At 44.3% G+C, this 24,059-nt stretch overlaps 2 protein-coding genes across 4 annotated transcripts in view; one reads left to right on the forward strand and one right to left on the reverse strand.

The window, feature by feature from the left end:
- SLC23A1 (solute carrier family 23 member 1) lies at positions 1-14,166 on the forward strand. Its single transcript, XM_055331454.1, has 16 exons — positions 1-89; positions 1,403-1,464; positions 2,097-2,231; positions 2,688-2,845; positions 3,554-3,642; positions 3,803-3,870; positions 4,038-4,219; positions 4,332-4,452; positions 4,708-4,864; positions 5,172-5,319; positions 5,861-5,966; positions 6,125-6,254; positions 6,353-6,496; positions 6,936-7,031; positions 9,195-9,461; positions 13,644-14,166. Exons 1-15 carry the CDS (start codon positions 8-10, stop codon positions 9,440-9,442), a joined length of 1,926 nt encoding a protein of 641 aa, XP_055187429.1. The 5' UTR covers positions 1-7; the 3' UTR covers positions 9,443-9,461; positions 13,644-14,166.
- PAIP2 (poly(A) binding protein interacting protein 2) overlaps positions 12,132-24,059 on the reverse strand; it is a 25,388-nt gene continuing 13,460 nt past the window's right edge. For all 3 annotated transcript variants that reach the window (XM_055331455.1, XM_055331457.1, XM_055331458.1), the window contains 3 exons: positions 17,362-17,525; positions 15,394-15,573; positions 12,132-13,154 (listed from right to left, as the gene is read on the reverse strand). In XM_055331455.1, coding sequence (XP_055187430.1) covers positions 13,098-13,154; positions 15,394-15,573; positions 17,362-17,499 — 375 coding nt within the window. In that variant the 5' untranslated portion in view covers positions 17,500-17,525 and the 3' untranslated portion in view covers positions 12,132-13,097. The remainder of the gene's footprint in view (positions 13,155-15,393; positions 15,574-17,361; positions 17,526-24,059) is intronic.

A 24,059-nucleotide genomic window follows, 5' to 3' on the forward strand; every position in this document is an offset into this window, starting at 1 on the left:
CTGTGGCATGAAGCTGCTGCCTAGCTGGAGAGCACAGCTGCCTACGGGCCCTTGGAGCAGGGCCTGGCCATGGGCCCAACAACCCAGAAGTAGGTGGACCCTGGGGGGCTTGCCCTGGGGCAGCACAGAGAGAGGCAGAACCAGGAACCTTAGGCCCTGTCCTCATGGCTGAGGAGCCCTAGCTCCTCGGACCCTCCCCAAGTCCCTTCAGGCAGCTCCAGGCCTGTGACTGGAAGAGAGGACAGGCTGAGTCCAAGGCAGGTTTCAGTGGCTGGGTGACATGCACTCACACAGGGCCCAGTGCTTAGAAAGGTTTGGTTTAATTTTATTTAATACTCTGTTGTTGTTGTGTTAAAATTCATAATACTAAAAAAGAAAACTCATAATACTTTTGGAATGGGGGCCCCAAATCTTCATTTTGCACTGCAGATTATACAGCCAGTCCTGACTGGGAGGGGAAGGGAATTGTCCTGACATAGGGTACAGGCAAAGCTGGACCAGCTTGGGCAGCTTCTCCTCCAGAGGCCCATCTGTTTTGTGCCTCTGTGATGCTGAGGGGTAAGTGGCCATGTGTGGGGAAGGCAGCCCTTTATTGAATTTATTTTTTTATTTTAAAAAATATTTTATTTATTCATGAGAGACACATAGAGAGAAGCAGAGACACAGGGAGAGGGAGAAGCAGGCTCCCTGCAGGGAGCCCAATGTGGGACTTGATCCCAGGACCCCAAGATCACACCCTGAGCCAAAGGCAGACGCTCAACCACTGAGCTACCCAGGCGCCCTTTATTGGATTTAATGGCTAATTTATAGCTTGAACTCAGGGGTTGAGGCCAACCTGAGTTTTTGGAATGGTGTCTAAAATCTTGCTACCTCAGTCAGATCACATCTCCTAGATCTGTTTCCTCAGCGGTAAATGAGGTTAACACCACCTAACGCCTGGGGTTGAACACAGCAATACATAGCAGTTGCTTGGCAGGCAGTGATTCCTCATTATGGAGAATGACTATGATGATGATAATTATTAACTTGATATTAAAAAGTGGGGAAGAGTTTTATTCAGAGTGTGACCTAATTAAGTGTCCACTGCCATTCTCTTCTGCACCACCCAGGGCTTGGTGAACTGTCCACTCCTCACCTCCACCCTGCCCTCTCTTAGAAATAAGAACAGGGTCCTTGCCCAGGCTCAGGTGCAGGCTGGGATGGGCAAGTGCACAGAAGGTAAATGTGGCAGAGGCTTGGGTGGCCTTTACCACAATGGCCGTAGTTAATACGTTACCTCCGCCCAGGCCTGCCTTTCGCAATCAGAGCTGGAGATCTGGTTACAGATTTACTTCAAACGATGTCTGATGTGTGGACTAAAGTCCTCCTTGGCCTTCGTAAAGCCATCCTCTCTCTTCCTCAGGAACCGCTCACACCTGTGCCCCAAAGATGAGGGCCCAGGAGAACCTGGAGAGCCGGACACAGGTGCTGGGAATGGGTGGGACCTGGGTGGGCACAGGCTTGGGTGGTGGCTAGAGAGCCTGCTAGTGCTTTCCCCCTGGGAAGGCAGAGACAAACGTTCCGACAAACTCGACTGAGAGTGACTATCCCAGGCAGAAAGTAGCAACTGGGGGATGGGGTGCGGGTGGCCATGAGGGTGCAGGAGTGGTCAGCTTGGGACTGGCTGACTCCTGCTTGAAGACCAGCAGGGACCCAACCTACCCACCTCCAGGGAAACCCCAAGGACCTCCAAGTGGCAAGGGTGGGACCAGAGGCTGTCCAAGAGGGCCTGTCCACAGACTTCAGCCCTTTGTCCCCCTCTCCTGTTGCCCCTTGGGGCCTTCTTAGAGGCCATCCCCTTGGCCAGAATGCCCTGTTCCCAAGGCCTCCAGCAGCCAGCAAAGTGGACTCATCCCTGCACAAAAGAATGTGAGGAGGGAGCCACAGGTAGCCAGGTCAAGAGACAGCTGGTTGGATGAACCAAGAGGGAGGGTGGGGCTTGGACCCCATTCTGAGGATCCTACAGGCCACTCAGGCTACCTGATTGATTCTGGGGCAGAATGGACTCTGCTGGTCCCCATCACTCCACCCTGAGTTACTTCTCCCTGCTACCCTAGCATGAATCCGTGGGCTCAGCAGGGACCTCCTCGAGGGATCCCACAATGTCCCTGCCCACAGAACCCAAGTTTGATATGTTATACAAGATCGAGGATGTGCCACCCTGGTACCTGTGCATTCTACTGGGCTTCCAGGTGGGTTTTCTCATAGGGTTTCCCCACCCTGACTCTGCACTCTCCCCAGGATCCCAGCCCTGTTCCTGGCCAACAAGTTTAACTTGGGTAAGAGCAAAAGAAACCTAACGTCAACAATAGTGAACTGTCATGGAGCTGGGGTGGGGAGAGGGGTCTGATGGGGCCTGAGAGATTATCTCTGGGAACAGGTGTCACCAGCCAGACGGAATAGAACGTCAGTCACAGGGAGGAGGACCCACTCTACAAAGCCACAGGAATAACCTAGGGGCAGATTAGTAAACCAGAAAGAGGTGTGACCAGTAGCTCTCTGGGAATCCCACGTAGGAATCTCAGTCCCAGGTGAACACACTGCTAGGGTTAGCAGGGGGTCAGGTCCACTGAGGCAGACATGAGAATTTGAGGGTGTCCCTGTGATCCCGATGGGCCCTGCTCCATGCACTCTCCCCCATCCCCTAGCATTACCTGACATGCTTCAGCGGTACCATTGCTGTGCCCTTCCTTCTGGCTGAGGCGCTGTGTGTGGGCCGTGACCAATACATGGTCAGCCAGCTCATCGGTACCATCTTCACCTGCGTGGGCATTACCACCCTTATCCAGACCACACTGGGAATCCGGTAAGCTGCCCTCCCCTGGCCTCCCCACCCCCAATATATAGTGGTCCACACAGCAGGAGCAGGTGGTTTCTCTGAGGGCTCTTTTTAGGGAGAGAAAAGTCGCTATCTGCTCTCACTTGCTACCCCAGCCATCCTTAGAGGCAGGCAGCTGGGATCCTACCCTGGGCCCCTGAGGCTCCTCAGAGGAAGGGAGTCGGTGGGCTTAAGGGAATGTACCCTAGCTGGGCTCTCCCCGTTAAGCCCCACTCTGGATAATCAGAACCCACCCAATCCTGGCTTTTAGGTTCTGTGTGGGCCCCTTCAATGGCCCATCCTCCTGAGGGTACCCTGCCCCTGGGTGGCCAAAAGATAGTTGTGTGGTGGGAGGATGGAGGAAGGTTGTGAGTGGAGCTTGGATACAAGAGCTGAGCTGTCCATCTCCCTGCATGTGGCTCCTCAACCGTCAGGAGCTGGGGTTGAGAAGGTAAAAGGGAAGGTTGTGGGCCAAAGACTCCATTTGTTTTCTTCCTCGGGCCTCCAAAATGTTCGAGTCCTGCCTAGGGCCACAGTGACTTTTCTCAGCTCTGCCCTGGCCCTTGTCCCTCTGTGTCTTGGCCTCTGGGTGTGATTTTTCTCTTCTCTCTGTGCGCCTCTCTCCCCATCTCCCCTGTCTCTGTGTCCCTGCCCACCCCACCCAACGCCCCCGCCGTTCTGTGCCTCTCCTTCTAGACTGCCGCTGTTCCAGGCCAGCGCCTTTGCATTTCTGGTCCCAGCCAAAGCCATCCTAGCCCTGGAGAGATGGAAATGCCCCCCAGAAGGTGGGCACACTTTTCGGGGGCTGTGATGGAGAGGGGAGGCCCAGGAGCCCGGAAGTGTGGACAACTGTCCCGAGTCTAGACCGTGGGGTACATTCATGGAGCACCTTCTCTTCCTCTCTCTGTTCCCTGGCCATGTGTGTGTCCCTGTCTCTGCTCCCAGAGGAGATCTACGGTAACTGGAGTCTTCCCCTGAACACCTCTCATATCTGGCACCCGCGGATACGAGAGGTGGGTTTGCACCTGGGATGTTAGAGGCTGGACCTGAGGAGGGAGCTAGATGGGAGTGAGGGCCATTGCTGAGTTGGAGGATTCAAAGAGGTGGTCCAGGAGCTTTCTTTAAAATGTAGAAGTCAGAGCCTCTACATAGTGGTTTACACTAATCTTTGCTCTTCTAGGTCCAGGGTGCAATCATGGTGTCCAGCATGGTGGAGGTGGTGATCGGGCTGATGGGGCTGCCTGGGGCCCTTCTCAGCTACATAGGACCTCTCACGGTCACCCCCACCGTCTCCCTCATTGGCCTCTCTGTCTTCCAAGCCGCTGGTGACCGAGCTGGCTCCCACTGGGGCATCTCAGCTTGGTGAGCGGCCACCAGGCCTGATCTTTGCCCAGCCCCAGCACTTTCACCCTTTTCATGTCCTGGACCCAGCCCAGCCTACCAGCCATCATTCCTTTGTGTCTTCTGCCCCTAGTTCCATTCTTCTGATCGTCCTCTTCTCCCAGTACCTGCGTAACCTCACCTTCCTGCTGCCTGTCTACCGCTGGGGCAAGGGTCTCACTCTCTTCCGTGTCCAGATCTTCAAGATGTTTCCAGTGAGGAGCTGACAGGCAGCTGGGGCTGGGACTAGGGCAGGGACTGAACCTGTGTCCAGGGCAAAGGTTGGGGGCAGGCCCGGGACAGCAGAGGAGCTAGAGCCAGAGCACAGATAAGGTCCTAGAGAAGGTATAGGGGCCCAGGTCTGAGCTAGAGCAGGGTAAGGGCTGGGGCTAGGCCTGAGTTAGGGGCTGGTGAGCCTGGACCAAGACCTGCAGGGCCCTCAGTGCTCCCCTCACACTACCCCACTTCAGATTGTGCTGGCCATCATGAGCGTGTGGCTGCTCTGCTATATCCTGACCCTGACGAATGTGCTGCCCTCAGACCCTACAGCTTATGGCTTCCAGGCACGAACAGATGCACGAGGGGACATCATGACTATCGCACCCTGGATCCGCATCCCCTACCCCTGTGAGCCACCCTACTGGCCCTTCTGCTTCCAGTCAGATTACCTATGAGGCCCCTGATAACAATCCAGTTGATGATGTAATTAGCATTAGCTGTCCATTTATAGGATACTAGGCAGGCTGTTTCCCCAAAGCTGCACTCCAGCTTCATAACTCCGAGTGATCCCAAATAAGCTCCCACAACTGTATAGCTCCCGCCCCAGCTGGAGGTCCCTAAACTCCACTCCCCCTCCCATGTACTGCCTAGCCTAGTCCCCTCCCTGACCCAGCCAGCAGCACTGTACCCACCCTCCAATCTCCCTCTGATCCAGGTCAGTGGGGCCTGCCCACAGTGACAGCGGCTGCTGTTCTGGGAATGTTCAGTGCCACGCTGGCGGGCATCATTGAGTCCATCGGAGATTACTATGCTTGTGCCCGCCTGGCTGGCGCACCGCCCCCTCCAGTACATGCCATCAACAGGTACAGCCACCTGCCCTCTCCCACATCTGATCCTCTCAGGGGCCACTCAGGAAGCAATCATAGAGACAGGGTTGAAAACCAAGTGTGGACTTGATCAAGTAGTACTTTCCAGACCTTGTTCTATTTATGAAATGCGGATGCTCTCCTCACCAAGTGTTTTGAATAGCTGAGATAATGAAGCCTAAGGGAAACTATGGTCATCGACAAGCTTTCATGTGCCTAGCTAGCCCTGTCCACATGCATTCTCTTTTGCAATATACTAATGACTGTGAGACAGGTACCCTTATCATCCCCATTTTACAGATGAGGAAATTGATGCCCAGGGTCACCAGAGGGATTAAATTCAGGGCACTGGGACTAGCACTCTGGACATGGGCTCTTGGCTCCCAGATCTACCTCTGGCTTGGAGTGGGGAGTATTATGGACAGAGAACTGCAGCTTGGCACAGTCGCAAGAAGGCGAGCTGCCCGCCCAGGGTGAGGGGAAGACACAACCCAGGGCAGAGCCTGGACTAAGCTCTCAACTCGCCTTTTCCTTACAGGGGCATCTTCACTGAAGGCATCTGCTGCATTATTGCAGGGCTGTTGGGCACAGGCAACGGGTCTACCTCGTCCAGCCCCAACATTGGCGTTCTGGGGATTACCAAGGTGCCCCAGAACAGAGTGGCACAAAGCCCTACCCTGTCTTTGGTGCAAACAAGCCCAGGCCCCTCTGTGCTGGCTGTTATAACAGGCCTTCCCCCCTCCTGGAACTCACCCTGCCCAGCCTGGCCCCAGGGCCTAAGCTGCCCCTGGCTCCTTTGCAGGTAGGCAGCCGGCGCGTGGTGCAGTATGGCGCAGCGATCATGCTAGTCCTGGGCACGATTGGCAAATTCACTGCCCTTTTTGCTTCGCTTCCCGACCCTATACTGGGGGGCATGTTCTGCACCCTTTTTGGTGAGTGCTGCGTGTGGCCGGGCATCGCCTCGCAGTCTTGGTATGGTGGAGCCCACCCTGCCCACATGGCAACCCCAGCAGTTATCCTGTGCCCTCAGGCATGATTACGGCTGTGGGGCTGTCCAACTTGCAGTTCGTGGACATGAACTCCTCCCGTAACCTGTTCGTGCTCGGATTTTCCATGTTCTTTGGGCTCACGCTGCCCAATTACCTGGAGTCCAACCCTGGTGCCATCAACACAGGTACCTAAGCCAGTCAGAACGTGTGGGTTGGAGGGAGGAGGTGTGGTGGACTCAACTCAGGGCATGGCTCCCCACCCCCCCAAGGTACCATATTACAGAATCCCAAATCTTGCCCAACTCTGGATGTGAAGCGGAAGCTGAGAAGCTACTGAGCAGCTGTTCTTTACTAATACACTTTTTATGGACAGGCATGGAGCTTTACATGTGCTCACTTATTAGGTACAACAGCTCAGGAAACAGATACCACTGTCCTTCTCCACATGACAGGAGGAAAGTGAGGCTCAGAGAATTAAATTATTTGTCCCAAGACAACAAAACTGGGATTTGAATGTAAGGATGAGAAAGGCAGAGGTCCAAATAGGTGTGAAAGTTGGGATTTGTATGCTTTCATCGCATGTCTACTTGCCAACATGCCCATTGGCCTTGTCCTATTCCACAGGCATTCCTGAAGTAGACCAGATTCTGACTGTGCTGCTGACCACAGAGATGTTCGTGGGTGGGTGCCTCGCTTTCATACTGGACAACACAGTGCCAGGTATGGGTAAGCCCTGGGAGGGAAACACAGAACTAGGCTGGGCTCATATGCATTCCAACAGATGGCCCCTCAGTCAGAAGTGTGGCCAGGACCCACGCAATGCAGGCCCTGCAAGAAGCAGGAACAGTTGGGCTGGCAGAGTGCCCACAGGCTGGAAGGAGACCACTGGCTAGACAGAAGCACAGACATGCCTCATAGGTCTCCAAGAGAGCAAGTCTAGGAGTTATTCCCAGGCCTTGGGCCCCATGACTTGTTTCCTATTTCTTGATAGTCATCAAGTTGAGTGGTGCCTTTGGAAGCCTTTGTTTTCTTACATTAGGGCAGATACAAATGAAGCATCAGTTTGCTGGCATATTTGGAGTGGGTTTTGCCAACCAACCTGTCACACTGGCTACTAGGAGAGCCCCTAATATTTCCCTTTGGTATAACGGCTTTTTGCAGGGATTGTGGAAGATACTTTGTATGGGTCCTTGAGAACCTGACAGGCCCATGCCCTGTAAAATACAGAAACTAAATGCCACCAGTTGCTCTAACAAGTAACAAGCATAGTTAACATTTACCAAAGATCTACTGTGGGTCAGGCATGACACTATGTCTCACTTCAGTCTCAACAAGTATCCTGTTAGGCAGAGACTATCAACCCCATTTCACAAGGAAACAGAATCAGAGAGGCTGACTCACTAAAGTTCACAACATTTGCGGATTTAAAAGGTCGCAAATCTGGGATTTTAACAAAGTCCATTGGATGCAGTCTATGGTTTGTGTCCCAGCCACTGTACCATACAGCCTGTTGGAGGTTTTCAGAGGACCTGGGAGATCAGGGAAAGCTCTGTGGAGGCAGAGGTTAAAGACTGCATCAGTCCAGGGCAATTAGGGATGGAAGCAGCAGGATGATGGCCCTCCACCCCCCACCAAATACAGCTGCAGGGTTGAAGCATGGGCAGGAAGGGCCTAGGTGCCATGGTCCTTTTAGGGATTTTAGCATCAGACGATGAGAGAACTCTTGGTACCAGCTACCCCTTGGGCAAATGGGAGGTACCCGCCCCTCTCTGCTTAGAGGAAACCAGGTTGTGGACCAGACAAATGGCAGCCACAATACCCAGGGAACTTGGGGAGATGGAGGGCATCAGGTGGACAGCTGTATATACAGGGGCTTGTGATTTGGAAAGCTGGATTAAGCTACCCAGATGTTAACAACCTCAGACTGTCCTGAGTTCCTCACACCCCTGTCCTTCAACCCAACTACCTATCAGCAACCATCTCTGCTAGGAATCATGTATGTTATGCTACATAATCCTCAGTAGTCCTTCAATGTACATTGATGAGGAATCTGAAGTTCAGAGTGGTCAAATCACTTGCCTAAGGTCATACAACCTGAATTCACACTCAGGTCTAGCTAACTCCTTATCCATGCAATCACACTTTCTTCTGTGTGATGGGCATTTTGCTAACAGGGTGCTTTGCATTTGCTCTTTCCTCATCTACAGCCCAAACACAGAAGGGCAAATTAGTTTAGCAAATGCTCCATCAGTCTTCTTTCACCCCAGCCCTCTTGTGAGATCCTGAGACCTCACGCACCCCTCCACCTCCCGAGGGAACATTCCCCTAGATGTAAATATATTTTGTATATCCATACTTCCAACAAAGATTTTACTTGGCTTGACTTCTTGCGGTCTGTATTACAAAAAGTTTATTTTCCTAATATGGAACCCTAATATTCAAATATTAGTACTGATTACAGTGTTTCTAAATATTTCTCCCTGCTCCCAAAGCAGAGACTGGACACAGTTAGGTCCTCCCTCATCAGCTTAGCATGTTACCCCGATACTAAAGATGTAAGCTGACAATTACTTAACCTTTCTGCCAGTTTCTTCATATTTTTTGAAGAAATGAAATAATGAAATTAAAGCACTTAGCACAGAGCCTGGCACACTCTAGATACACAACAGATACTAATTATAACCAGCAACTTTTAGGGTTTCCTAGAGCTCTGGCCAAGTTAAGAGCCGAGATATCATGGATTCAGTAACCTCTCAGTCCCAGAAAATACTTGAGAATGAAGACAATGGATTCCAGAAATCTGTTTCAGGACAAGGTTATAGAGGTATGGAGGGGAGGTAGTGGAGGGCTGCTGGCCCTGCTAATCTCACTGTCCTATTGCAGGAAGCCTAGAGGAACGAGGTCTGATACAGTGGAAGGCTGGGGCCCATGCCAACAGTGAGATGTCTACGAGCCTCAAGAGCTATGACTTCCCCATTGGGATGAGCATAGTAAAAAGGACTGCCTTTCTGAAATACATTCCTATCTGCCCCATCTTCAAAGGATTTTCCTCAAGGTCAAAAGCCCAGCTTCCAGTTCCAGAAGACCCTCCAGAAAATATACAAACTGGATCTGCATGCACCAAAGTCTGAAAAATTACTCCTAGGAAAGGTAGGACATACGTTAAGACTGTCTTTTGTGGAAGGGTTGAAAAGTCACAATATTCTTTAAACAAAGAAAATCAAAACCACTCAGTTTCCATTTTTGTGACTTATTTGACTCTTCAAGGGAAAGGTGTGAGTGTAACTCCTTAGCTATTTCATAATGAGGGTAGAACTTTTCAACTGTTGTGTGTCACTGAGGTTACAAGTATGCTGACATATGGATCCCTTCAGCTTTCCGAGTATCTAGGCATGAAATTGTAGCCCATATGAGACAAACTCTAGCCATAGGTAGCCCTATCTTTGCAATTCAGTATGCTAAAAATAAGCCCCCCTCCCCAAAACCTCACACTTTATGACATGAAATAGATTGAGAATTACTGACACTGCACAAAAACAGGGAAAATTCTCTTACATATGCTGCCTTGTTTCAATAGTGGTAACAAAAACTCCTAAAAGCAAAACAGGATGACTTCGATTACCGTAAGTTGTGCGACATAGGCCCTGATGGGAGGATCTGTTTAAATGACATCAAAATTGAATAGCTGGGGCACCCGGATGGCTGAGTCAGGTTAAGCATCTAGCTTCGGCTCAGGTCCTGATCCTAGGGTCATGGGATTGAGCCCTGCATCAAGCTCCCTTTTCCTCTGCTACTCCCTTTGCTTTTTTTGCTCTCTCCCTCTCTGTCAAATAAATAAAGTCGTTAAAAAAAAACCTATTGTTTTTTAAAAAGATTTTATTTATTTATTTATACGTGAAAGAAACAGAGAGGCAGAGACACGCAGAGGGAGAAGCAGGCTCCCCACGGGGAGCCTGATGCAGAACTCAATTCCAGGACCCTGGGATCACGACCTGAGCCAAAGGCAGATGCTCAACCACTGAGCCACCCAGGTGTCCCCAAAGAATAACAGATAAAAAAAAAAAAAAAGCAATAGCTGATGCTCTGAAACGTGCCATCTCTACCTGTAATGCAGATGCCTGACTCTCCAGTTAAACAACTAAGCAGTTGTAATATGCAGTTTCCCTGACAACCAAGGTTCCAACAAAATGAAAGCCAAACCTAGAACAATCACTTAAACAGAACTTTCTATGTGTCAAGGACTGTCTTAAGTGCTTGATGTGTATTAATTATTAATTTTTTTTTAAAGATTTTACTTATTTATTCATGAGAGACACAGGCAGAGAGAGAAGCAGGCTCCATGCAGGAAGCCCGATGTGGGACTCGATCCCAAGACTCTGGAATCATGCCCTGAGCTGAAGGCAGACGCTCAACCGCTGAGCCACCCAGGCGTCCCATTGATGTGTATTAACTAATCACACAATCCTGAGACAATTAGTATTGCCATTTTATTTTATTTTTAAATTTTTATTTTTTTTAGTCATCTCTACACCCAGCCTGGGGCTCAAACTCACGACCCTGAGATCAAGAGACACACGCTCTTCTGACTGAGCCAGCCAGGTGCCCCTATTAATACTACCATCTTAAACAGGTGAAAACTAAGGCACAGAGAGATTAAGTGACTTGTCCATGATCACTGGACTCACAACTAAGAAGTCTGGCTAGCCTATGCTCTTTATCATTAGGTTACAATGCCTCTTTAATTCAAATTTATAATCTCCAATTATACTACATTATGGTAATTTGGCAGTATGTGGAAATTAACTCATTTATCCCTATCTGAACTTAGAGGATCTGTAAGCTTCACACATTTGGCACCCTGCTCTGCCACTTGTGGTACTTAGTTGTTAGAGACAGAGGGGACTGACTGGCTGTATCATGGCTCCAAAAAGAAAGAGAGCCAAGTAGGATTATCTCTGCTTTAGAGTTTCCTAAAAATCTACCTATTTTGGGGTGCCTGGCTGGCTCAGTCAATAGAGCATTAGATTCTTGATCTTGGGGTCATTAGCCTGAAGCCTGAACTGATGACCCCAAGATCAAGAGTCACATGCTCTACTGACTGAGCTAGCTAGGCACTCCAAGATGACTAAAACAACAAAAACCCTACCTGTTTATCGTCTTTTAAGGGAGCTATTAAAAAACACTGGGGCACCTGGGCATACTAAAGCTCCCCCCCACCCCCATGGAGAATGTGAGCCAGAATAGACTACATGGCCTTTTTAATTTTGAGCCCAACAAACTCAAGAAAAGCACAGAGGACAGTATCAAGAACTGAGAAGGGCCATGAGGCAGAATTTTATGTAGAACCAGGGAATTGCTAGTTGGTTGACAGCCTATCCCAAAATAAAGACTAGCCACAATCGTATTATAAATAAGCTTGTGTGAGGGGAAAACAGAGATGACCCAGGTGAATCAAAATATCAAATCAGTCCAGCAATGGCTTGTAAAGGGCAGAACCCAATGGAAATTATACCAGAGTAAGGTTACCATTATATTGATCAACCAAAAAGTTTCCTAACACGGGTATCTACAACTGCCCTGACACTACAGCCTGAGGCAATCAAAGTGGGTTATGGAATGGGATATGGGGTTTATTTTACTACTGTATTTTGGACAGATACATGCATAATGACCTACTTGACACTATGGAATCGAATAAAGCCTGCTCTCTTAGCAAATCTTGCCAGCAGGGTTGTCCTGAAGTACTGAGCCCACATTAAAGTGAGTATCAATCACCACAGGAGAGTCTGCATTCCAGCACCAATAAACACAAGCATCAGCTGAGTTCTACTATTATTTATTTTTTTAAATATTTTTGAAAAAATATAATTTTTTTACAATATTTTCAACTTAAACACTATTCACACTGAACACGTATGGCAGCTTAACCTACTCAAGTATGAAGTTTAAGAAGCCAAAACTGTTCTAGCTTTGTTAAAAGAAAAGTTGTGCTGTAGACTATTGTAGTGATGGTTAACAAAGCAAGGAAAAGCACCACTCAAATCATGTTACCATTACTTTGTTCGGTTGGATTGTGGTGGGTCAAATGTTACACTTCACAAAGGCATAGCTATGATGCAGTGACTGCTTAGAAGATGCAATTCTCAAATTACATACTTCCTCAGTTGTAACACTAGAAGAATTCACTATGTCTTATGTGATTATATACCATTGAAGCCAGGACTAGTTCTCATCTCATTACTACCTTATAACCTCAGTAACCAGACATACTCGTCTATACTGAATTATTTCAAATTAACTAACAAGGCCTTCTTCAGAAAAAGGAGATTGTTTTTGATAGTTACAAATGCAAATTTAAGTCTAAACTGAGAAATATGCCTAACTAAAACTTAATTTAAATGTACTCATTTAAAAAAGGTTTAGACATTATTAACAAGTTTTTGCTAACCCTAAGGGACTAGTTTATCCTCAAAAAAAGACAATTCACTAAGATTTAGAGGTCATTTTAATTTGGGCTTTGTCACAACTTGACTGGTGCTTCTTTCCTCGCTGTCTTCACATCAAGCCATGGGGCCAATTCTACTTTCAGTAAATGTTTGACAGCTTATTACTTAATAACAGTCTCAGCACTTTTATTAAGCATGCAAGACTAACAAAACTTTGGCAATGCATAAGTGTAACACAGTGACAAGAGAGAGCTTTTACAATTAAGTCTTCTAATACTGCCTTCACAGTGTGGAAATTGTGCTACATCCACCAAAAGAGGGCCCCGTCTACTCAAATATTTTAGTACTTCACCCCAGGAACAAACTCCTTTGCATTTGGATTCAGATTGCTCTTGACCTGGAAAATAAGTACATAAAAAAAGCAAGTTCATTAACAGATGGTTTCAGATACTCAGAAGCATTCAACCCAGATCCACATGCAAAAATATCTTCCAAAGAATGTAAGATAAAAGAACTCAGCTTGTAAGGTTAAACTTAACCCCCAAAAATCTATCTATAGCAAGGAAAGAAGGAACCAGATATAAATTATATATTTATATGAAAACTTATCACCTTCTATAGGTAAAACAGGAATTGAAATTAAACTTGCTCAAGTGTAACCAGAAACCCACTAACTTTACACAAGTTAAAAAGGAGTCATAGAATAATGAATTCTGTTCATTTAAGTATGATGTTTGATTTTAACTGTTTCATACTATGCAAAAATACTTAACGTTGAAATGACAAAGTAGATTGGGGAACTGTTTATGCATTAGAGTTTTGTTCAAGATCCTCATTCAAAATATGGAGTTGTCTTCATAAGATTGCTGTATTCTAATTCCCACAGGAAGCAAGGTTTATAACAGGAAAAGAAAACTACATGTGGAATCAGAAGACCTAAGATGGAATTCCAGTTCTGCTCCTAACTAATTTCCTATGAAAGCCTGGATAAGTCACTCTCTCTGGGACTTTATTTTTGTCTAAGTTAGGGGAAGAATGGGTCAAAGTCTCTAAGAACCACTCTTCTATACCTCTAAATCTTTACTTTGCTAGGCAGATATGTCACCATACTGAGAATAGCTGGAGATTTGACTCCACCATAGTTGATAAAAGATGAAAAGAAATCAAGATGTATTCCAGGCCCTGAAATGTAGGAATGCTAATAAGCTTTTAGATAAAATCTGTACCCCTATATCACTTACTTCAAGACTAAAGCATATTAAGTAACATGTTGGGGCAATAATTTAACTTTAGTTTCCTAATATATATACAACTGTTTCCATGGACAGGACATATTCTCACTTTTCTCAAGGGAATTGTATCTAAACTTTAAAAGTGTGAGGTTTAAATAAAAAAGCAGCGTTCTTGAATGTGTTATCTTTTGTCAGCTACAAAATAATGAGAAGGAAAGAACAATCTCAAATAGACTGAGTTGAATAAATCCCTTTCTAGACAATTATACTGGGTCCACATTAAAGTTATACATTATGACCAGCAAAGGATTTTACTTATCAGAGCAAGCAGGATTATTGTGGAATGACTAATGCAGCCATAAGTAAGTTTATCTCAAAAGACTATTCAGATCACACATCTGCTCAACTGGACTGTAATTTACTGCAACAAGTCTATACTACAATGTAAATTTCAGTGTTCTCCACATAGCCTTTTAGAAGAATGGTTCCCAAATGCCTGATGGGCAAGCTGGCAGTACGCTCTATGAAGTTTTTTTAAAAATTTACATGCCTAGACAACTGATTCTGCAAGTCTGGGATGTAGCTGAAGGACTAATTTTTGTTTTTATCGCCAGGGTAGGAAATCACTACACAGTGAAAGAGAACTGCAAAAAATACTTCGGAGTCTAGGAGTAAATTCTAGAGAACTATCCTGTATAAACAATTAGAGATTGTCAATATGGACAGAAAGGTCAACATTATGACTTCAAATCATTTATCTTAATTTTAGTAAACAACTCATTAGGTTCTACTCTAGTGCTGATGTTTATCATAATTCCTAAAAAACCTTTTACTGCAAATATACCACCCCAACAATGAGACACGGAGAGTAGCTAAAAATGCAAATAGGTTTGTGTTCTTTTTCTGTCAAGAGCTTGTGGAAGTCCGTTAAATCCCAGTTCAAAAGGAAATTATTAGGCAAACTCAATGAAAATCTTGGGTCAGAAAAAAAAACAACACTCCAAATTATCACCTTTCAGATAAAAATCTGCAAACTTTGCCAAATGTTTAAGGCAAAATGAAGAGCAAAACTTCTTCATCATGCTACTTTTGTATAGGCAAGTCACATGAACATACTGTGTACTTCCTTTGGATTAATGCTTTAAGACATCCTCATATTCTAGGGCAACACAGTTCTTAAAACTAAAAGCAGTGGCAAGAAGTCTGTTAGTCTGAAACTAGCCCCAGAGTGTTGTCGGAAGTCATTCCATGTCATAAGTGAGACTGGGGGGCCCCTGTGTCCATAGTAAGCAGTACAATTTCCGAAGGGGAAGAATGTATAATTCTTCTTAAACAGATGATTGCTGGCTTTCCCATCTTATGGGAAAGATGAGCTAGTTTTAATAAGATGAAAAATAACTTTACCACAAGATCTTCCAGAGAAGAGCCATCATTGATAACAAGGTCATTAAATTGGTCTTGGATTTGGTCCATAGTTTGTGGGAGATCTCGAGCTGGAATAAACCACTCATGTTCTTCTTCTTCTTCCAGCATTTCTTGGAAACAGCGTTCAATAAATTCTTCTTCCCATAACTCCTCTTCTATCTAGATTTATAATATGCAAACAATAACTTATAGCACGTTTTGATAGGACATCACTAGGAATGGCTTAAAATATCTTGAATTAAAGTATTTAAAACCACAATATTGTAACTTTCTACTTTGCTTCTATGCCAAAAAAAAAAAAGTGTCTACCATAAGACTAGGGAAGATCTGTTTAGGGTTTTGCTATCTTTCTTAGCAGAATATTCTTTTTTCCAATGAGGGTGGTGGGAAAGTAACAAAGGAGTGTTTTCATTGAGGAATTTGTCAGAATTACCTGTGATACTTTAAAACTATACAAACCCTAAACCCACCCAAAAATGACTAAAATTCTGTCAGGGCATGGGCATGGATAATTAAATCAAAAACAGGGATACCTGGGTGGCTCAGTGGTTGAGCGTCTGCCTTTGGCTCAGGTCATGATCCTGGGGTCCTGGGATCGAGTCTCACATTGGTATCCCTGCGGGGAGCCTGCTTCTTTGCCCCTCTCTCTCATGAATAAATACATAAAATCTTAAAAAAAAATTAAAAAATAAACCCAAAACAGCCCAAATCATTCTCATTTGAAATAAGACTACATTGTTTTATTCTTGAATATCCATCACTGGATATGGCAAAATCAAATTGGCTACTGATTACCAAAGCCATGATCAGAGAGAAACTGGACACAAGATGGAAACAGATGACAGAAATATGGCAATAAAAGACAACATTCATCAACGTATGAGCATTCTCTAAAGAGAACAGTGGTGTCAGGTTTTCAGGCTTATCAGATTGAGAACCTCAGGTGAAAACAGCACAATTCTATACCCTAGTACACCTATGTCTGTCTGCTCCTAAACTTATATTCTCTTAAGAGCAATCTGATTGGTGCAAGCAGTAGTTTCTAAACCTAACTGCACACTGGAACCATTTGGGAAGGTTTTTTTTTTTTTTTTTTTTTAATGGTTTTATTTTAAAGTAATCTCTACACTCAACATGGGCTTGAACTCACAAACCTGAGATCAAAAGTGACCTACTCCACCAACTGAGCCAGGCAGGGACCCCCGATCTAGGGGCTTTTAAAAAACAAGTTTCCCCAGCTCCACCCTAGTCTTCCTGAATGAGAATATCTGGGGAGGGACCGTGAAAAAAAGCTCTTTAAGGTTAGTTATTTCAGTGAGCATACAAACTTGGTTGTAATCAGTATACAAATAAAATAGGAGTGGTGGCACATAAATCCATATATTTCACATATAAGGGACCAGATAAACACATTTCAGGGATAAGTACAATTACACTGAGGGCTGTCAGGGGCTATGAGAAAGATCATGTTTTTTTTTTTTTTTGTTATTTATTTATTTATTTATTTATTTATTTATTTATTTATTTATTTATTTATTTATTTATGATAGTCACAGAGAGAGAGAGAGAGAGAGAGAGAGGCAGAGACACAGGCAGAGGGAGAAGCAGGCTCCATGCACTGGGAGCCCGATGTGGGATTCGATCCCGGGTCTCCAGGATCGCGCCCTGGGCCAAAGGCAGGCACCAAACCGCTGCGCCACCCAGGGATCCCCCGACAAGTTAGTTTTGTATACAAACATGATCTTGTCGGGGATCCCTGGGTGGCGCAGCGGTTTGGTGCCTGCCTTTGGCCCAGGGCGCGATCCTGGAGACCCGGGATCGAATCCCACATCGGGCTCCCAGTGCATGGAGCCTGCTTCTCCCTCTGCCTGTGTCTCTGCCTCTCTCTCTCTCTCTCTCTCTCTCTGTAACTATCATAAATTAAAAAAAAAAAAAACAAAAACTAACTTGTCTGTTGAATTCTTCTTCATTTTCCATCCACATGTACTCTGCAAATGGATTGTCATCTTCATGAGAATGACCATTAATAATCACATCTTCATTGATGATGCTTGGGCTGGTACTGCTGCGACTTGGATCTTTCATGGTTGGCGTTAGTTGTCGTTTTTAACCTTAAAAGAAGAATAGTATATTTTGTCAGTCATTCTTTCAGTTCTTAGCACCTAATACCACTAGGCATCATGATTAGGTACCAGTTACACATGATATATTAATGAACATGAGAAATCAAGCAATTGGAAAGTTTGTTTCTTTCTCAAATGATCTTCATGTTTAAGAAATAGCCAAGAACAGCCTAGATTCATTTAGTGATGTTTTCTGATAACAGTCAATGATGGTAATCAACTGCTTGAATGGAATTCCTAAATCATCTGATGTTTAAAATACTCCCTATGGGGATCCTTGGGTGGCTCTGCGGTTTGGCGCCTGCCTTTGGCCCAGGGCAGGATCCTGGAGTCCCGGATCGAGTCCCACGTCGGGCTCCCAGCATGGAGCCCGCTTCTTCCTCCTCCTGTGTCTCTGCCTCTCTCTCTCTCTCTCTCTCTCTCATAAATAAAAATAAAATAAAATAAAATACTCCCTATGCCTTGCTTTATAAAACAAGCATGGTCTGGAAGACTTAAGTCATCAAGTGACTTTATGAAAAGCAAAATTCTACTTTTAAAAACTGGTACTGGTACTAAAAAGCCCAGAGACTACAAATGAAAACAGACTTCTTAATAACCCCTCAGATCTTTTGACCTCATAGCACAGTCTCTATTTGCTTTCAATCTGGGTCCATGTCAAGTTCCATGTCTGGATTTGTCCACTATACAATGAATTTCAGGCATCTAATCTACGTAATATGCATGCTTTTAAATGAGATAGTGTATCTCCAGACTGCTTTTTAAATTGTTTTATTTCATTCACAGTATATAATCAATATCTTTCCATCCAAGTTGATCAAACTACCCTGCTGACAGAAAAACTTCTAGACTAAGTCCAAATGAAATCTCCAATAAGAAAAATGACATTAACATCTCAGGTTCACAGTAGAGGGTACATTAAGAAAATGCAACTTTGGGAAGTAGGGACAGCATTCAAGGTAAAACTCATCATGACTGTCATGGTGAGGAGGGATCTCCTCTAAGAATGTGAAAACTAAGAAAAAAAAAAAAAGTGAAAACTAGGGACGCCCGGGTGGCTCTGCAGTTGAGCATCTGCCTTCAGCTCAGGGCATGATCCCAGAGTTCCAGGATTGAGTCCCACATTGGACTTCCCACAGGAGTCTGCTTCTCCCTCTGCCTGTGTCTCTGCCTCTCTCTCATGAATAAATAAATAAAATCTTTAAAAAAAATGTAAGGGAATCCCTGGGTGGCTCAGCGGTTTGGCACCTGCCTTTGGCCCAGGGCATGATCCCGGGATCGAGTCCCATATTGGGCTTCCTGCATGGAGCCTGCTTCTCCTTCTGCCTGTGTCTCTGCCATTCTGTGTCTCTCATGAATAAATAAAATCTTAAACAATGTGAAAGCTATACCTCATATGAAGCTTCCTAATTTTCCTCCTTAATGCTCTCTTCTCTATGAACCATTCCATATCATCAGCATCTCCATCTATCACGTCAAGGTTAGTGACAAGCCTATTGGACATATCCTAACATCATGGGCAGGTAGGGCGCAATCCACTCTAATATTTCCTCCAGGCTCTTGGCCTTTACCACCTCCCAAAGGGGTAGGTTTTTTCATTCTGCACTGGAGTAAGCTCTTCTTCTTTACTTTCATGGGGAACATTTTCCATGTTTGGATTTTTCTCCTGCTTCCTCTTCCTGCAGGAATCAGAAGCAGTCTTCCTCTCTTAGCCTTGAAATCTGGGGCATCAATTGACCTAAAGACCTGTAACTTCCTCCTTACCTGGGCTATAGGCTCACTCATCTTCCAGGCATTAGCAAATCCGTACCCACAAATGACTACCAAACTCCAACTAGCTCAAGCACTTAATCTCTTTTTATGTGAGTAAAAGCAGAGCAGTATCTAAATATAGTAGGTCTGGTTTCTTATATACTACTCAATAGGTGATGACATGGTCTAACCCAGCTGATACATTGCTGGCTCAAAGTCTGAAGCATAAGGTTTAGATTCTACAATATTCTACTAATTCATTAAGTATGAAATTCCTAAAATTATATTTACATATAATAGGAGTCACTTGTACATAAAATCAAACAGCAGAGTGACTTGCGCCAAAGGGAGAAATCAGCATACCTAATATGAGAACAGAGTTTTGAAATCTTCAGGTTTGGGGCACCTGGTTGGCTCACTTGGTTAAGTGTCCAACTCTTGATTTTGGCTTAGGTAATGATTTCAGGGTCATGATATTGAGCCCCAAGTTGGTCTCTGTCCTGGGTGTGGAGCCTGCTTAAGCTTCTCTCTCTCTCTCTCCCCTTCTCCTCCACCCTCCAAACAAAAACAAACTTCAGGCCTTTTTACTCCAAAGTTACCATAATGAAGTAAAACACTAAAACTAAAACCTCCTACTACAAGTAGTTTTTCCCTTGGGTTTAAGGTTCAGAAAGCACCAGCCCTATGTGTACTGCTGGTCCTTTAGATTTTTTTTTTCAAGTAGGCTCCAAGCCCAACGTAGGGATGTAACTCACAACCCTGAGATCAAGAGTCAGAGTTTGAGTAAGAGCTTACTGACTAGTAAGAGCAGTAAGAGCTTACTGACTCAGCCAGTCAGTTACCCCTCCTGGGATTCATTTTATGGACTTATCCTTAAAAGTATGTAAAATATAACCTCATTCTGTTCATATAATGTGAATTTAGTTTAAGGTGGGAGTGGAGGGGGGTGGCTTCTAGCCTAACACACACTCGCATATTCTGAAATCCTGAACACTACTGACAATACCATCATGGCAGTGACATTTTTAGGTAAGAGGTCCTCAGCTAAAAATTACTCAACTTCTGCTCTACTTATTATTGTATACATGTGAAAGAGAGGCAGAGACAGACTGAGATTTATGAGTGGGTAGGATGAAAACATGACTTGGGTTAAGAAAAAGTGGCACTATAAAAGCAGGACAGAAAACAGACAATGGATATCTTTGATTTATTTATCATTAATCTTGTATGAAATAAAATCCTTTATTTTGATAACAAGTTCTTACTAAAGAGCAATCAGTTCCTCTGAAGAAAATTACTCATTCTCCTATGTTAGGCATTACATTTTAGATTAGCCTCAAATATTATGAAAAGCAGGAGTCAATCCTGTTTTGCACTGAATGAACTGTTTACTTTGCATGAGCTGATCAGCAGGTTCAAAGACACTGCAATTAATAACAGCTTTTGTTATGTTCCCAACATGTATCCTATCCCAACTTATACCCCTTAAATACTTCCTTTCAGAAGACCACAATATTAACAAGAGACTTATAGCTTAAAAAAAAAAAAATTTACCAGACTATGGGATATTCAATATTCAAATGGAATTGTGTAGTTAAGTAGCAACCATATGTTTGAGACACGTCCATTTAGAAGTACTTCTAACTTGTTTTGAAATAAGCCTCAGTGACTGAACGTACATCTACACAGAAGTGCAAACTATGTTTTTAAAGAAAAATAATTTTCCATATAATTTATGAGCACAAGCCTTGTGTAAACAAGAAAAATCTGCCTCAGCAAATTCTATAGTTTGAGAATCCCAGGGGATTCCCTTCCCCCTTTGTTTGATGCCAACCATTAACAGAATATAAACAGAGTTTAGAAAAAAAGGGCCTAATCTCTGTTTGACAAGGCGTAAGTCAGCTTTCTGCGCATTATCCCCTTATCAAACAAGTTGTGGCTTTGGTATAGATCCTAGTGAAAGAGTCCATAAAGGACCATAGGTAAAATTACCTTATCAAGCAATATTTGGAAAACAAATCATAACTGAAATCAAGAAAAAAGAACTGAAACCTGGACACTGACCATATACCTTAGAGAGCCAAGGGAAGGAACAACTCCTTACCAGACCACATTTCTGTCTACAGCCAAGCAAAGTGAAAATCAGGGTGATAAGGATCACTTACTTTCAAAACTCTGATAGACCTACAATCATTGAACACAAGGTGTTCTAATGCAATGTATTAAATTTTTAATTTTCTTATTCTTGACCCTTTTTGGACCACACTCTTTATATTTCATCTTCTGTGTGTCCTCCTGTTTTTAAAAAATTGGGTATGGGGTCACTTGGCTGGCTCAGTCTGTAGAGCACATGACTCTTCTTTTTTTTTTAAGATTTATTTTAGAGAAAGAGAGAGTGCACAAGTGAGAGAGCACATGCGCAGTGGGGAGGGGAAAGGGAAAGAGAGCCTTAAGTAAATTCTGTGCTGAGCCTGACCAATGGGGCTCCATCCCAGGACAACCAAGAAATGGACATTTAACCAACTGCGCCACCTATGTGCTCCTTGTAGCTTTAATAACTGGACTTTTTAAACTTTAAATTAGGTACAAAAAGCCATAAAAATGAGGTCTCATCAAATAGAGCATACTAATACAGAGGAATTATAAAAAACAACAACAAAGAATTTCTCAGTTGAAAAGTACAATAACCGAAATGGAAAATTTACTAGATGGATTACAACAAATTTGCTCAAGGAGGAAAAAGAGGGAACCCTGGGTGGCGCAGCGGTTTGGCGCCTGCCTTTGGCCCAGGGCGCGATCCTGGAGACCCAGGATCGAATTCCACATAGGGCTCCCAGTGCATGGAGCCTGCTTCTCCCTCTGCCTATGTCTCTGCCTCTCTCTCTCTCTCTGTGTGTGTAACTATCATAAATAAAAAAATTTAAAAAAAAAAGGAGGAAAAAGAAATCAGCAAACTTGAAGATTAAGTCAATTGAGGTTGTTGAGCTTGAGGAAAGAAAGAAAACAATGAAGAAAAAAAAAAGAACCTTAGAGACCAATGGGAAATCATCCAATGTAACAACATACACATAATGAAAATCTTGGAAGGAGAAGACAAAGGGCCAGAAGACATGGCTCCTTGGGGCACTTGGCTGGCTCAGTCAGTAGAGCATGTGACTCTTGATCTCAGGGTTGTGAATTCGAGCCGCATGTTGGGTGTAGAGACTGCTTAAAAATAAATCTTAGGGGTGCCTGGGTGGCTCATCAGACTTCAGATTCTCTTTCCCTCTGCCCCTCTTCCCCTGATAAGTAAAATTTTAAAAAATAGAAAAAAAATCCTAAAAAAAAAATAAACCCAAAAGCCAAAAAAACCCAACAGCCCCAAACTCCTCCAATTTGATGAAATCTGTATGTGTTACTCTACACATCCAAGAAGTTCAACAAACTCCAACTAAGATAAACTCAAAGTGATCCACATCAAGGCATATTATAATGAAATTATTGAAAGACAAAAGGAAGCGACACTTCGAAATCTCCAAAATAAGATTAACAGTTGATTTCACATCAGAAACCACAGAGGTCAGAAGACAAAGTGCTGAAAGACATTCAAAACAAAACTATTTTTCAAAAATTAAGCAGAAATTAAGACATCTCCAGATAAATTTAAAAAATGAGAGGGGCACCTCACTGGCTTAGTGGGTTAGCATTTGCCTTCGGCTCAGGTCACAATGTCAGGGTCCTGGGATCCAGCCCCATGTGGGGAGAAGGGGTCCCTGCTCAGCAAGGAGTCTGTTGACCCCCCCTTTGCCGTGCCTCCCCTCCCGACTCATGCTCTCAAATAAATATGTAAAATCTTTAATAAAAAGCGGGGGGGTGGAGGGTGGAGAACCCTGGGTGGCTCAGCAGTTTAGTGCTGCCTTTGGCCCAGGGAATGATCCCAGAGTTCCGGGACTGAGTCCCACATTGGGCTCCCTGCATGGAGCCTGCTTCTCCCTCTGCCTGTGTCTGCTTCTCTCTCTCATGAATAAATAGTCTTTAAAAAAAAGGGGGGGGGGGGCGGAGAAAGCACACATTACCGGTACACCTGTCCTATAAGCCTGAGTCCTTCAGGCTAAATAAAACAAGGACACAGCAATATTAACCTGAATCCGTCTGAAGAAATAAAGAACAATGAAAAAGGTAACGACACAAATACAGAAATTAGTAATAATGTATTTTTGGCTTTTAACTCCCTTTTCTCTTAAAAGACAAATGCATAAAACAGTAATTATTATGCATGTTAATGGGCACACAATGTATAATTTTTGACAATAACATGAGGGGTGTACAGTGCTATAAAGGAGCTAAGTTTTTGTGTACTCCTGAAACTAAACTGGTATTAATTTAAGCTTGATGTCACAAACTAAGGTGATTACTAGGGAAATAACTTTTTAAAAAACATTTTTATTTATTCATGAGAGACAGAGAAAGACAGAGTGAGGCAGAGACATAGGCAGAGGGAGAAGCAGGCTTCCTGCAAGGAGCCCCATATGGGACTCGATTCCAGATCCGGGGATCAAGCCCTGAGCTGAAGGCAAACACTCAATCGCTGATTCACCCAGGCATCCCAAATATAACCTTAAAAATATACAGTAAAGGGTATATAGCTGGGGCCTATCATCATCCTATCTGGAGGCAGCCAGAAAGCAGCAGCTTCAAGATTCCAAAGAGTCTGCGAGCTCCCAGCTTCTCTAACTAGGAAAAAGTTTTTCTTTAAAACAAAACAAAAACATATAAGAAATGCTGGAAATA

The sequence above is a fragment of the Nyctereutes procyonoides genome, unplaced genomic scaffold (assembly GCF_905146905.1).
Source record: "Nyctereutes procyonoides isolate TBG_1078 unplaced genomic scaffold, NYPRO_anot_genome, whole genome shotgun sequence".
NCBI lineage: Eukaryota > Metazoa > Chordata > Mammalia > Carnivora > Canidae > Nyctereutes > Nyctereutes procyonoides.